This window comes from Corvus kubaryi, unplaced genomic scaffold (assembly GCF_017639235.1).
Source record: "Corvus kubaryi isolate FWS band 111438036 unplaced genomic scaffold, C.kubaryi_AGA036_p1.0 37300, whole genome shotgun sequence".
NCBI lineage: Eukaryota > Metazoa > Chordata > Aves > Passeriformes > Corvidae > Corvus > Corvus kubaryi.
Window position 1 is genome coordinate 19498282 of NW_024581093.1, and position 15248 is coordinate 19513529.

At 45.4% G+C, this 15248-nt stretch overlaps 1 protein-coding gene across 3 annotated transcripts in view; it reads right to left on the reverse strand.

Moving 5' to 3' along the window:
* Positions 1-15248, reverse strand: part of LRP3 (LDL receptor related protein 3) — a 34791-nt gene that overhangs the window by 13868 nt on the left and 5675 nt on the right. For 2 of the 3 annotated variants that reach the window (XM_042027703.1, XM_042027704.1), the window contains one exon: positions 2592-2730. In XM_042027703.1, the coding sequence (XP_041883637.1) occupies positions 2592-2730 (139 nt within the window). Of the gene's footprint in view, positions 1-1634; positions 2566-2591; positions 2731-15248 lie in introns of those variants that run through there. The other variant, XM_042027705.1, reaches the window with a different exon arrangement.

Genomic DNA, 15248 nt, shown 5'->3' on the forward strand with positions numbered 1-15248 from the left:
ACATCTTACTCTCAATCCCCTAAATTCCAATAATAAAATAATAAATTTATACTCTACCTACACCAGGGTTAATTACAACCATCAGCAGTTGCCGATGCAGTTTTTTTAGCAACTGCTAAACAAAAATTTTTTCGTCTTTTTCTCAGATATGAGGAAACATAAACCTATAAAGCCTGTAAACGATGGTACAAAGGCAGTTACTGCATATGACATCTTTATCTGATCTTACATGATTTTATGTAATCCTCCATGGAAAAAAAGCATAAAAATGGAGAAAATGGGTGGAAAAATCAGGTAGTTTCCAAAACAATAACTAGCAACTGAATTTCCTGAATTACCTGAATTTAAAGAGACATAACATACTCCTGGAAAACAGTGGCTACAGACTTGCTCCCAGAACATTCCATCAGACACGCTAACTTGAAAGAAAGTATTGAAGTGCGCATATAGAGTGGTATAAGCACAAAGAACATACACTTCCTGTTCACGGGAAAGCTCCCTCAAGGATTTCTAAAAAGCAAACTATAAAGCAAAACAATAAGCATGGAAATGTGAGGATATGAAGAAAATCAATATACACATGAAAGACAGACATTAAGACATAGCTTCTAAAGGACACGGCCATAGAAGCCAGCATCTTACATCCACATGTAGATCTGGTCACTGTTCTACTGAAAGCTGATGAAAAACAGGTTTATAAAAAATAACGACCAAGTGCAAACAGTTTAGAAATAAAAAATACTTTCAATTGCAATTTTATCCCTTAATGACTCCTGCTGTATCTCATTATATATATCTCTCACATAACGCTGCTGTCTTATTGTCAATGAGAATTCAAGGTCAAAGGAAGTGCACACTGTGTAAAACAACACAAAGGAGATGGGCTTTTTTGAAACCTTTAAAAATCCAGATGTTAGCACAAGAACTGTTAGAATTTCCTAGGAAAATTTTAAAAGGTACTCTTATACCCTTACCAATACACTGTTAGAATAAGAAGCATATCCAACTGGTAAGCAGAAAACGGGTTTGCATTTGAAACCTCTTAGCCTAGGCAAGTCAGCTCCTTCTTTTACATCCTTTGCATTACAAGGGCAACAGCCTTGTAAAGAAATCCCCAGATGCTGTAACATTTTGGATTTCATACACTGGAGTGAGTCATTCCAAGTACATTTATAGTCAGAAACATAACACCACAACACTAGTCCCTGGGATGTAAACACATAGTTTCTATTGTTTGCATGTGCAGAGGAGGGCAGGATATGGCTGTGTATTCAGTGATAGAAAACAAACCCATTAAGAAGAAATTTTTCAAGTCATATTGCTGTGCATACATCTAAACTGTACACACATTATTACCAGTTTCCACACCTCACATTCCTTTACTTCTTTAGCCTCTGTTACACTCATACTTGCAGAGGAGAGTCCTAATTCTAACTGGAGCTCTGAGACATTTTCATAGCATAATTATTTCATAGCAGCATTATTCTCTAGAGTCAAGTCCTGTGTCTCATTTGCATGCCTTCTCAGTTTCCAACAATCTCTGCTTTGAAACAAATTCCCCAAGTCTCATGTAATGTAATGGGGTTTAAAAGCGTGTTTCTATTTATGAATTTCAAATGCTGGCAGGTATTTACTTCATTACTTTTGGTGAGTAGTTCCTGTTTTGAACTACAGATGGTGAAGCCTTCCTCTTGTTCTATCTGTGGCAGATTTGTTTTCAATTTCTGAGCATCTGCAGTTGAAGAGGTTTTGCAGTCCTTTTAAGCAGCTGAGCAAAGAATGAACAGATGGTGTCAAATAGTACTAAACCCTCCCAAAAAACTTCTCTTAGGTTTTATTTTTAAGTAAGAAATTCTTGGTTCATGAAGGATTCTACCATTAGCCCAGAGAAATTAAGCACGTTCAAAGTATGCTCATATTAAACCATAAACATTCTTAACAAACCATTTGCAATATATTTTAGTCTTTATTGAACAGCATTTTTCTAGAATCGAGCTGAAATTGTACCACAAATGCTAACTATTGTTTGATTTGTTGGAAAAAATTATTAAGCAGAAAAGCATGTGTCTTTTGGCAAACAAGTAACAATAAGCAATAATTATCTTCAACTGTCTATCAAACATAGCACCATTTCAAGATGTTAGTGAAAATACCATTTTTTCTCTAAGAATTTTACATACCACTGAGGCTGTTGCAGGTTTTATAACCTTCACCTAATCCTATTTATAAGCAATGAAGGAAAATGGGACTATTTAATGTGAGTAAATATATTGCTGTTTCCCACTCTCTCATCTGTCAGAGGTATATGACATCTCACACAGGCATTGTGAAGATAAATACATTAAAAGACTGCAAGTGACTTGTATAATAATGGATGTCAGAAGTAGCCTACAGAAACAAGACACAGTGAAGCATTTTTAAAAAGAGAGAGGTGCCCAACCTGCAGCCATGTTCCAGTGCAACCAATTTCAGTTTTCTTCAATCATCCAGTAGCTCTGAAGAGAGCCTCACATTGGTGTATCAGGTAAGAACTCATGTTTTGTTTTATTTCAGCACAGCAATCCTTTACCTCCACAAATATCAAACCATACCTAATTGTTATCATGTCTCCATGATCTCCTTGAATGTACCAGCTGCAGTTTACAGCTGGAGGATAGTTCGATGGCCAAGAAGGACTATAGATGACTCCCCGTCTCTCTGTGTGCTGTTCCAGTTCTCCACTGCAAGCAGCTGTTAATAAGGGGAGAAAAATAATATTGTTAATGCTTTGCCTAATCAACAATTCATATTAGCTTCAAGAGATTTCATCAGTTTCTGGAGACTGCAGACATATGAGAGTCAACAGTTTTATGCTCTTACCGGTTTCTTCCCTGCCCTGTTTTTTAATCAGGACACCCACACCAAGTGTAGGTAAGCATAACCTGCATTTCAATGCAGGACCAATCGATAATCTTGTATGAATCTACCACAGGCTACAATCAATATTACTGCATGGATCTGCCAAGAGAATGTAAGACAGAAATCCTTCTTACCAGCTTCCCAAAGCCTAGGTAGGTCACCCAGCAAGTAAAGAAGATCCATATTAACTGTAAAGTAGCTAGTAGTTCATATTGTTGTAACATGTTCCTGGACACGTTGTTTATTCTCTTAACCATATGACAGACCTGAAGAGTTTTTAAGGCTTAAAAAAATACCACCACCCACCACACTCCCGCCCCTCCCACAAAAATGTAAACTGGAGTCCAATGTTAAATATTTTCATTGAACATTAGTAAATTCCTTCTGAACTCACATAGATGGGAAAAATTTTCAAGAGAGAGAAAGGAGCAAACAAGGCCAAATAAAGCTCAGCATTTTCAAAGCACATTTAGTTCTTCCTATGGAAAACAGCGGGCTAAACCAAATACTACTAATTCGTAATTAAACAATTCAAAAATGAAAATTAAATGTTCCAAGGACAAGTTGAAAAGCTGTTCTGATAGGAAAATGTACTCTTAGCAGACTACAAGAGGGAAGATTCTCTGTAATGCAATAGCTATTCTAAACATTCTCCAAAAATATTATTTAAACTATTTTCAAAACAAATTACTATCTAGAGCATGACTTGTGGACTGCAGCTGATTATCCCAATTTCTGACAGAAGCTTACATTCTTGTAGCTGAAAAACGCAGCAAGGGAAAGAAAAAGTTGCCTATACCTTGTCGCCTCATACACATATGCATCCAAATACATAAATGAGATGTTTATGATATTGCTTGAAAACAAGCCACGTAAATACATCATTTTCAATTCCCAGTCAAGATCAGATTTAGCTGCACTGGAGGGATGGAAGGAAGGAGCACCAGCAAAGCTACTTGGCTGCAGTCAAGTCAGGTGGCACGGCTGCCTGCAGAGCTCCTGGTTGGGGCTGGGCTGCAGCACGTCCCCTCCAGGAAACCTAGGCCTGGCACTATTCTGTTTGTTCACAGTAAGCACTTTTGAAGTGAGAGCCACAGGAATACAAAAAGCATGAGGCGAGTAACTTACCTGAGGCAAAACATAAAAATGCTATTATTTTTACTCTCCAGGTACAGCATTCCACTGAAATACATGCATATAACTCCTACTAGTTTCAAAGGCCACAAAAACATACAGAATAGTTAAATACATGAAAACATCTGTTTCCAAACAAATATTTTGCAGTAATGCAGTTACAAAAACAGGAACACTTTTGTTATCACATTTCTAAAACCAGAGCGGCTCCATGCTAGATGCTGGAAAATACTGAGATCCAGTTGCAATTACAGAATTATAAAAGCAAATTTAAGATCCACAAGACATTCCAACTCTAGTTCTCAGTTTCTTTAGGTCTATAAATGCGATCCTACATATACTTGTTACTGCATCAACATGTCACAGCAGCAAAAGAGGACCAAGAGCTAGCAAACACAAAAAGAAGCTGGAAAGGCTCCATTTCTTAACTGCCAGGTTAGTAACACTTCAAAATGGGAAGGAAACAGAATGCACAAAGTGAAAGAACAAATACACCAGACAGCACTATCCAGAGGCTTCCAGTAACACCTGTGCAAATATTTCTGCTGCCCTTGTAGCAAATAATGTTCTGGATTAATATCCCTTATTCATAGTGTTTGCAATAGAACAGAATCAAAATTACGCAAAACTTATTTAGTTCCATTCTGAGGAAGTCCCATTGACAGGCTGATGGCTCTGCATGATCACTTCCATTCACACATTCACCAGTGTAGTTAGTGGAGCTATTATTCTCCCAAGTACTTGTTTGTCAGTTTTAGGAAGTAATTACAAAGACTCTGAGCAATAGTTACTTAAGTATCCCAGCTTTTTTGAAGTAATATCACTGCATTTTTTCTTCTGGAATAATGTACAGTTTCCTAATGTACACGATCAGCTGTAACATCTGTTGGGATTTTAGGAGTTCTCCTTCTGTTTTCTTTTTCTCTTAAAAAATTTTCCCCATATATGTTGCCAGGGGGACAAATTACTGGGTGCTTAAGAAAAACAAAAGACCTGGCCACAGGAGCAGGGGTGCATCTGGCTACTCTCTTTTACCTGGGCTTGTGGGCTGTGAGTTCCTGGCATTTGGACGTAGAGAGAGGCTGGAAGGAACTCGTCAGCTCTGGAGACTTCTGCTTTTTTGGCTGCCTTCCTTCCTTCTACCAGAGAAACCCCGGGATCCCAAGCTCGCCTTCCCTGCCCCGCTGGGAACCGGGCTGCAGCCGCCCTGCCCCCACCGTTGCTTTGAGCCCTCACTACTCTGTAGCCCCGCACGTCCTGCCTGCCGAGACCTCCGGGAGGTTCCACTGCAGCTCCGGAGTTTGGATACATCTCGTCTGACACCTGGGATTAGTGCTCATCCCTGCCGTTCCAGCCTGCTGTTCCTGAGAGTCCGGGATCGGCTGCCCAGGGGTTTGTGAAGCCTTTGTCCCATCCCTTCCCGGGATCCCAGGGCACCGGTGCCGCGTGCTCCCCGAGCTCGCTCCGGAGTGCCCCGAACTGCACCCGAGGGGAAAGGGCCTGACAGCTGAGAAGGCTGGGACTGGGTTTGTGATTGTTTGCTGTTACTGCCATAGTTATTGCTGTTTGCTTGCCTTGTTTTATATATAACAGTAAAGAACTGTTATTCCTATTCCTCATATCTTTGCCTGAAAGCCCCTTAATTTCAAAATTATAATAACTCGGAGGGAAGGGGGTTGCAATATTTTTTTCTTCTGTTTCAAGGGAGACTCCTGCCTTCCTTAGCAGACACCTGTCTTTCAAACCAAGACAGATCTTGGCACCCAACCGTGGGGCCTGAGGGCATTAAGAGAGAGAGGTGAAAAAGGAATAACAGTTCCTGGATAACTTAATTTTGTGTGCTGGATATAGGAACCTTGCTAGGCAGCACTATGTGGTCTAGTTTACCCTGGTTTGGGTGGCAGGTGGTCGTGGCTATATTCTTCCCCCTTTGCAGCTCCTTACCTAAACATGGGTCCTCTGACTAAGGCTACCATTGCTGTTATCCAGTTTGCACTACGGGTTGAGAAGATGAGGAATTCATGGGCTTTTAACTTCCTCCAGAATGGATAAAGGGCACGTGGATAAAGGGCTGTCACACACTAAGTGCATGTTTTTGGGGTTATGTTAAAAATGGTACCTTCTGTGAGGAAATGACACCAGGGGAAGTTTTCTCCCAACCCCTCAACCAGTTCTTTGGGCCCACCCCACCAACTTTTGAAGGGTTTAGATTTCCTCTGGATACTAACCAACTGGTGCTGGTAGGCCTACTCTATTTAGCACTCATTGATAAGTTGAGATTGACATGGACACAGACACCAGCCCCAGAGACTAGAGATCCAGCCCCAGAGCCTGATCCTGCCCCAGAACCTGACACGGCCCCAGAGACTAGAGATACGGCCCCAGAGCTTAACACAGCCCCAGACACTAGCGACCCTGCCCCACAGCCTGATACTCCCCAACAGCCCACCCCAGAAATGAACCACCCAGATTTAGTGGGGGCACTGGTGAAGGAGGTGCACAAGATGCGCCAGGTGCTGAGGGAATACACCTCCTCAGCTAGTGGGAAACCCTCTCCCTGCACCAAAGGGGGAGAGTCCGATGGTGCAGCAGTGGAACCCATGGATGCTACAACCATCCAGCAGCAGTCACCCCTGTGCAAAGGAGGAAGTGTAAGACCAAATCAGTATGACCAGTTAATGATGGTGGGGAACCAGGGCCCTCACAACCAGCAGGAGAGCCAGAGCCAAAAAACATCACTGAGGCCCTGTTGTACGACAGTCTCCGTGGTATGCGAAAAGACATTGTGCGAAGGGGGTGTGAGCCTTATACAACCTGGCTGCTTCGGGTTTGGGACCTTATGGGCACAGGTGTGCAACTGGATAGTGGTGAGGCAAGGTATCTGGGATCGCTGACCCAGGACCCAGGTGTGGACCAGATATTTGTGAGGGAGCCAGGGCTCCTTTCTCTCTGGGAGCAGCTCTTAATGAGTGTGAGAGAAAGGTTCATTCACAAAGAAAGAATGCAGGAGTATCATCATAGAATGCAGTGGAAGACACTCGAGCAAGGGATCCAACAGCTAAGAGAGGTGGCAATATTAGAGGTACTCTTTGGGAAGGATGGACAGCATGACAATGACCCCAATAAGGTCAGGTGTACGGGACAGATGATGTGGAACTTGGCAAAGCTAGGGCCATCGCAGTACACCACCTTCGCTGCAACAATTAATGCCAAGGACAACCGAGAAACAGTGGGTTCCGTCGCCAACAAGCTCAGAAATTATGACAGTATGGTCAGTGGCCCACTGAAAGCTCATGTCTCTGCCGTGGTTAAGGACCTCAAAGAGTAATTTAAAGAAGAGATTAGGGGGATGAGGGAGGAGATGAGGAAGGTCAGTGCGGCACCAGTGCAAGTCACAGGCCCCCAAGTCAGAGCCCGCTGTCCCCCAGCTAGAGAGAGAGAGGGTACACCCCACGAGCTGAGCTGTGGTTTTTCCTGTGTGAGCATGGGGAAGACATGAGAAGGTGGGATGGGAAACCCACCTCTGTCCTGGCAGCGCGGGTGCGTGAACTCAAGGAGGGAGGCACTAACCGAGGGGGTTCCGCTAAGGTGAAGGTAGCCTCAGCCTCCCGTGACCGAGCTGCCAGGTGTTACAGACAGGAGGATGATATGTCGGATCCCCTTGAAGGTACCTCGAGGATGTACGCCCAGGGAAAGAATGATAACCAGGGCTAGAGGGGCCCTGCCTCTAGCCAGGAAGAGGCACGGGAGAACCGGGTTTTCTGGACAGTGTGGATTCGATGGCCTGGCACATCAGAGCCACAAAAATATGATGCATTGGTTGATACTGGGGCACAGTCTACCCTAATGCCATCGGGACATGCATGGCTGGGGTGACAGAGGAATCGCAGCAGTTGACCCTTTTGGAAGCTGAGGTGAGCCTGACTGGCAAAAGCATCTGACTGTGACTCGCCCAGAGGCCCCATGTATTCTGGGCATAGACTTCCTCTGGAATGGCTATTACAAAGACCCAAAAGGACTCAGGTGGGTGTTTGGAATAGCTGTTGTGGAGGCAGAAGGCATTAGGCAATTGAGCACCTTGCCTGGACTATCAGAAAATCCTACTGCAGTTGGGCTTCTGAAGGTGGAAGAGCAATGTGTCCCAATTGCTACCTTGACAGTGCACCACCAGCAGTATCAGACAAATCGAGATGCTGTGATCCCCATCCACAAGATGATCCGTGAGCTAGAGAGCCAAGGGGTGGTCAGCAAGACCCACTCACCCTTCAACAGCCCCATTTGGCCTGTACACAAGTCTGATGGGGAATGGAGGTTGACTGTGGACTATCATGGCTTAAATGAAGTGACTCCACCGCTGAGCGCTGCCGTGCCAGACATGCTGGAGCTCCAGCACGAGCTGGAGTCCAAGGCAGCAAAGTGGTATGCCACTATTGACATTGCTAATGCATTCTTCTCCATTCCTCTGGTAGTGGAGTGCAGGCCCCAGTTTGCCTTCACCTGGAGGAGTGTGCAGTACACCTGGAACCGACTGCCCCAGGGGTGGAAGCACAGTCCCACCATCTGCCATGGACTGATCCAGGCTGCACTGGAAAAGGGTGAGGCCCCAGAACGTCTGCAGTACATTGATGACATCATTGTGTGGGGGAACACGGCAACAGAGGTATTTGAGAAGGGAGAGAAAATCATCCAAATTCTCCTGGAAGCTGGCTTTGCCATCAAGAAAAGTAAAGTCAAGGGATCTGCCCGGGAGAACCAATTCCTGGGAGTAAAGTGGCAAGATGGACGACGTCAGATTCCCACTGAGGTCATCAATAAGATCACAGCAATGTCTCCACCGACCAACAAGAAGGAAACACAAGCTTTCCTAGGTGCTATAGGTTTCTGGAGGATGCACATTCCCGAGTACAGCCAGATCGTGAGCCCTCTCTACCTGGTTACCCGCAAGAAGAATGATTTCCACTGGGACCCTGAACAGCAACAAGCCTTCACCCAGATCAAGCAGGAAATCGCTCACACTGTAGCCCTTGGCCCAGTCAGGACAGGACCAGAAGTGAAGAACATGCTCTACTCTGCAGCCGGGAACAATGGTCTGTCCTGGAGCCTCTGGCAGAAGGTGCCTGGTGAGACTCGGGGCCGACCACTGGGATTCTGGAGCCGAAGCTACAGAGGGTCTGAAGCCAACTACACTCCAACAGAGAAGGAAATCTTGGCAGCTTATGAAGGAGTCCAGGCTGCCTCAGAAGTAATCGGCACAGAGGCACAACTCCTCCTGGCACCCTGACTACTGGTGCTGGGGTGGATGTTCAAAGGAAAGGTTCCTACCACACATCACGCCACCGACGCTACTTGGATCAAATGGATTGCCCTCATCACGCAGCGCGCCCGAATTGGAAACCCAAGTCGCCCTGGGATCTTGGAAATAATTACGAACTGGCCGGAAGGTGGGACTTTTGGGTTATCTTCTGAAGAAGAAGAGGAGCAGGTGACACGTGCCGAAGAAGCCCCACCATATAACGAGCTACCAGAGAGTGAAAGACAATACGCCCTCTTCACTGATGCTTCCTGCTGAATTGTAGGTGCTAGCCGGAAATGGAAAGCCGCTGTATGGAGCCCCACACGACAAGTTGCCCAGGCTACTGAAGGAGAAGGTGGATCGAGCCAATTTCCTGAGCTCAAAGCTGTTCAATTAGCTCTGGACATAGCTGAAAGAGAGAAGTGGCCAAAGCTCTACATCTACACTGATTCATGGATGGTAGCCAATGCTCTGTGGGGTTGGCTGGAAAGGTGGAATAAGGCAAACTGGCAGCGTAGGGGAAAACCAATCTGGGCTGCTGAGGAGTGGAAAGGCATTGCCACTCGGGTAGAGAAGCTATCCGTGAAGGTCCGTCATGTAGATGCTCACATCCCCAAGAGCCGGGCTAACGAAGAACATCGTAACAACAAACAGGTAGATCAGGCTGCGAAAATAGAGGTGTCCCAGATAGACTCGGATTGGAAACATAAAGGAGAGTTGTTCCTAGCTCGATGGGCCCATGATGCCTCAGGCCATCAGGGCAGAGATGCCACCTATAAGTGGGCACGAGATCGAGGGGTGGATCTAACCATGGACAGTATCTCCCAGGTGATCCATGATTGTGAGACATGCGCTGTGATCAAGCAGGCCAAGCGGGTGAAGCCTCTGTGGTATGGTGGGCGATGGTCCAAATACAAGTATGGGGAGGCCTGGCAGATCGATTACATCACACTGCCTCAAACCCGCCAAGGCAAGCGCTATGTGCTCACAATGGTAGAAGCCACCACTGGATGGCTGGAGACCTATCCTGTGCCTCATGCTACTGCCCGGAACACCATCCTGGGCCTTGAAAAGCAAGTCCTTTGGAGGCATGGTACCCCTGAGAGAATCGAGTCTGACAATGGGACTCATTTCAAGAACAGCCTTATCAACACCTGGGCTAGAGAACATGGCATAGAGTGGGTGTACCACATCCCTTACCATGCACCAGCAGCTGGGAAAGTTGAACGGTGTAATGGACTGCTTAAAACCACCTTGAAGGCACTGGGTGGGGGGACTTTCAAAAACTGGGAGGTGCATTTAGCAAGAGCCACCTGGTTAGTTAACACCCGAGGCTCCACCAGCCAAGCAGGCCCTGCCCAATCCAAACCCCTACAAACAACAGACGGGGATAAGGTTCCAGTGGTGCATATGAGAGGTATGCTTGGAAAAACTGTTTGGGTAAAGTCTGCCTTGAGCAAAGACAAACCAATCCGTGGAGTTGTTTTTGCTCAGGGACCAGGTTGCACCTGGTGGGTGATGCAAAGGGATGGAGAGACCCGATGCATACCTCAAGGGGACCTTGTTTTAGGGTGAACTACCCATGGCTTTGTACTCGTATCAGTATCAGCATGTATATATGTATATAATTCGGGTGATGCATGTATTTATATGGTTAAAAGGGTTAAGTTTCATGTAACATGTTAGTATGGGAAAAAATTCGGGGTGGATAATGTTGGGGTTTTAAGAGGTCTAATTTTTTTTTCTGTTAAAGGAATTTTCCTCCATTCTGTTACTAAGACGATAAATCGCTGGGTGCTTAAGAGAAAACAAAAGACCTGGCTACTCCTTTTGTTTCACCTGGGTGTGTGGTCAGTTCACTCTCGAGGAGAGAGAGGCTGCTGCTTCTTTTTTCAGCCGCTTTTCTTTCTGCTGGAAACAACACCGAGACCCCAAAGCTGCCTCCCCTGCTCCGCTGGAGGCTGGGCCGTGGCCGCCCTGCCCTGCCGTTGCTTCAAGCCTTCGCTACGTTGTAGCCCTGCTCGCCCTGCCTGCCCAGATCTCCGGGGGGGGTTCCCCGCTTGGATATATCACTTCTGCCACCCAGGACTTGTGCTCGTCCCTGCTGTTCAAGCCTGCCACTCCAGCCTGCTGCTCCAGCCTGCCGTTCCAGCCTGCCGTTCCTGAGAGTCCGGGATCGGCTGCCCAGGGGTTTGTGAAGCCTTTGTTCCATCCCTTCCCGGGATCCCAGGCCCCCAGTGCCGCCTGCTCCCCGAGCTCGCTCCGGAGCGCCCCCTGCAGCCGCGGGGGAACCATCGCACCTGCCCTGCTCACCGGGAGCCGCCAGCGCCCCTGCCGGCTGCGAGCGGAACTGCACCCGAGGGGAAAGGGCCTGACAGCCGAGAAGGCTGGCACTGGGTTTGTGATTGTTTGCTGTTACTGCCATAGTTATTGTTGCTTGTTTGACTGGCTATACACAAATAGATATATAACAGTAAAGAACTGTTATTCCTATTTCCCACATCTTTGCCTGAAAGCCCTTGATTTCAAAATTATAATAATTTGGAGGGAAGGGGGTTACATCTGCCACTTCAAGGGAGGCTTCTGCCTTCCTTAGCAGACACCTGTCTTTCAAAACCAAGACACACACAAAGGCAGAATTTTATACTGTTGTGGCTTCAGTATCAATAAAAGGGTCCCACTTCCCTCCTCAGCTCCTGGCCATGAAGTCTGCAAAATCACACACATACCTAAGTCCTGTGTTATTAAGCTGGGCTTCAGCTTGACATTGTGATTCCTTAAGGAAAATAAACAAGGGCCTGTTCAAATTGCCAAAATATCTAAAGGAAAGAGAAGTTCCTAAATAGAAAGGTGCAGTCCTGGATTCTGAAGGCCTTATCAGTGACAACACAGAAGAATAGCAGTGATAACACTTTTACAACAATTCTTCTGTCTTTCCACAGCCTTTCTGCACAAACCTAGAAGAAAAGTGTAATTCCAATTAACTAAAAACTCCAAACTGCTTAAACTTCCCACATTTAGCATTACTGAAGAAATATAAAACTACCAGTTCCTGGATTGGCAAACCAACCCACCAAAAATCTTACTGAGATGAAGAAAAGATAAATTCTAAAGACAGAAAATAATACATCTTCCACAGTTAAAAAAAACCCCAAACAACAACAAAAAACAAACAAAGAAAAAGAAAACCCCAAACTTCAAACAAATGCCAGAAGATACTGGAGTTCAGAGTTTCTATCAAGAGGGCATAAATCTTAATGAGGTTCTCTCTGTAATAATCAAATGGATTTCTTCTACTGTAAACAGCAGTAGATTCCCTCTGCCAGTTAAATATGCCACAAATAATGACAATGAAATTTCCAAAAAGTTTACATTAATAATATTACTCCTATTTTTGCGAGAGCAACTGCAATAAAACAGACATTGAGCTTCACCAAAGGACAGCACTGAGGGTACTACGCTCTGCCGGAATAAATTTTCAGACAACCCCAGATGAAAATAAATCCTGCAGCTTTACACTCTCCTGCACTAGGGCCTGCCCCAGTCACAAAGAACACATCCCAGCCATCTGCTCCAGGATAAAAGATGTTTTGCACTTGAAAAATTGCAACCTCCTCTCAAAACCAAATGCTTTGAAATATACATTTCCTCAAGTAGCTGTCTCAGAGTCAGCAGGAAACTCTCCCCAAGTTCTCACAATGCTCCCTCAAGGAGGGCTTGCACACATGGTTTAATGCAGATCCCTTACGCCTGTGGAAAAAGAAGACTGAAGGCTCCCCTTCACTTTACCCAGTCTCCAGCTGGCTGCTTCTGCCCCTGACCAGAAACGGCAAAGGCACAGTCCTTCAGCTGTGAGGGTTCACCTCACAGATGTGACAAAATCTGAGCTCACACTGCTCTATCAACAGGCTGACCTAGCTTTCTGCGAGCACAGGTAAGAGAAGCTACACATGGATCAGTCTTCGATGATCATTTTTATCCCCAGCTCCAGTTACACCATCAGGAAACAAGGTAACTCAAAACTGTATGAAGACAAGAAAACCTGAAGACTACAAATACCCTGAAGTTTTCAGCATACTTGGAAGAAAAAAAGCCAGATGTTAGAACTCTCTTTCTAGCAAAAAAAAAAAGTGTTAGAAACCAGCAGAGCCAACTGGAAGAAGCTCTACATATTTTAGGCTGAGGCAGCATCACCAGTCTAAGTAAGCCACTGTGTAATTACTTAGTTTACACTTTGTAAACTCATGTATCATACACTCAACAGATGCCAAACTCCATCAAAAGCTAAACAACCATCCAGGCAGAACATACTAGGACATAAATGACACTCTGTACTTTTTCCAATGAAAGAATGGAAAATACTGTTGAAAGGAATGAAGGACTTGCCTTTACAAACAAGCTGTGGACCTGCTGGAAGATAAAACTAGTAGTGAGAGATAAAAGAAACAATGGGAAGGATTCCACTGATTGATGAATGGAAAGAAAGAGATTTGTCTTTACAAATAAACTATAGCTCTGCTGATAAATGAAATTGGATATTGAGAGATGAAAGAAGCAATGAGAAGAACCATAAATTCCATAAGAATTAAAATAAAGGGGGGTTTATACATTAGAAGAGAGTCTTAGGTATTAGACGTTTTGGGAAGTCTGTACCTCTCAAGTACCTCAGCCAATGGGGAAAGAGAGAGGGAAATACAGCCGGGAAATTAGGATAAATAGGAGGCTGTGCCCTCCAAAAATTTGAGAGACCCCAGGGGAAATGCCCCATGGCCTCTCCCTTTATTCGAATAAAGTAACAGAACCCTTCTGTCTCCTTTTCAGACATAAACCTCTGGTGTTTGTGGATTAATTTTCCTGACACTGTGTTGCAAACATCACATGTCCTGCATGTCTTATCCACACTTCCTCCAAGCTTAATTTAAGCAGGTTACCTAATCATAAAATTACTACCTTCTCCTGATTTAAACCTTGTCTCAACCCCTAGTTTTGACTTGAACACTCAAGCTCCCATATTAATCGACCTACTGTCCTAGAATTACTTTTCTGTTTTCCCATATCCTTTCCTCCCATCTCCCTTGTTCGCGATTTTATGTTTTAATGTAAGTTGCAGCTTCTTTGGACATAAAGTACATCTACACATATGACAGTGGATTGACAATCACAAGAGGGCCCTTAATCACTAAGAGGACCCTGACTACAATATTCCCATAATGTCAGTAAGTCACAGCACTGCTAGAGAGAAGGAAATTACACAAGGTGCTGTGATTCTGGTTGAATTTCCACGCAGACATTCATGAGACATTTTTAATATTCTTGTTTTAACTCCTTCAAGAATGAGCCACTCTCCCTGACTTGATACTCCCAGGCACATTTCCTAAACACAGAGTTTTCCCCTAAACATATCAGCATGCACTATGACCTTAGCCTCAAGCTTACAATTTTTATCTACCACAGTGACAATGATGCAGTCTATAACCCCGCTGTGGTTTAAGCCCAAGTGGAGAATGAGCCCCACGCAGCCACTCTCGTCTCCCCACCCCCTCAGGTGAGAGACAAACTGCAGATTACGGGTTGAGATAACAATTTACTGGAAACAGCAACCAGATAAGAAAACAAACAGTGATGGCAACAAAACTAATGACAACAGCGTGTAAGAGAGGGCGATGCCGCGCAAAGCGCTCACCAAGCCCAACACGAGTGGCCCTCGCTCCGTTCGCCGCTCCTGCCCCGGGACAGGAACAGAAACGACAGAAATGGCGGCGCAGCCTCCACACAGCACATTTGTCTTGTACCCGCAGCCGCGCCTGCACGGCTCCAGCCGCCCCCCTCCCGGCACGGGGACAGCGATCCCTGGCCTTGGCTGACACCGGGACAGCGATCCCTGGCCTTGGCTGACACTGGGACAAGGATCCCTGGCCTTGGC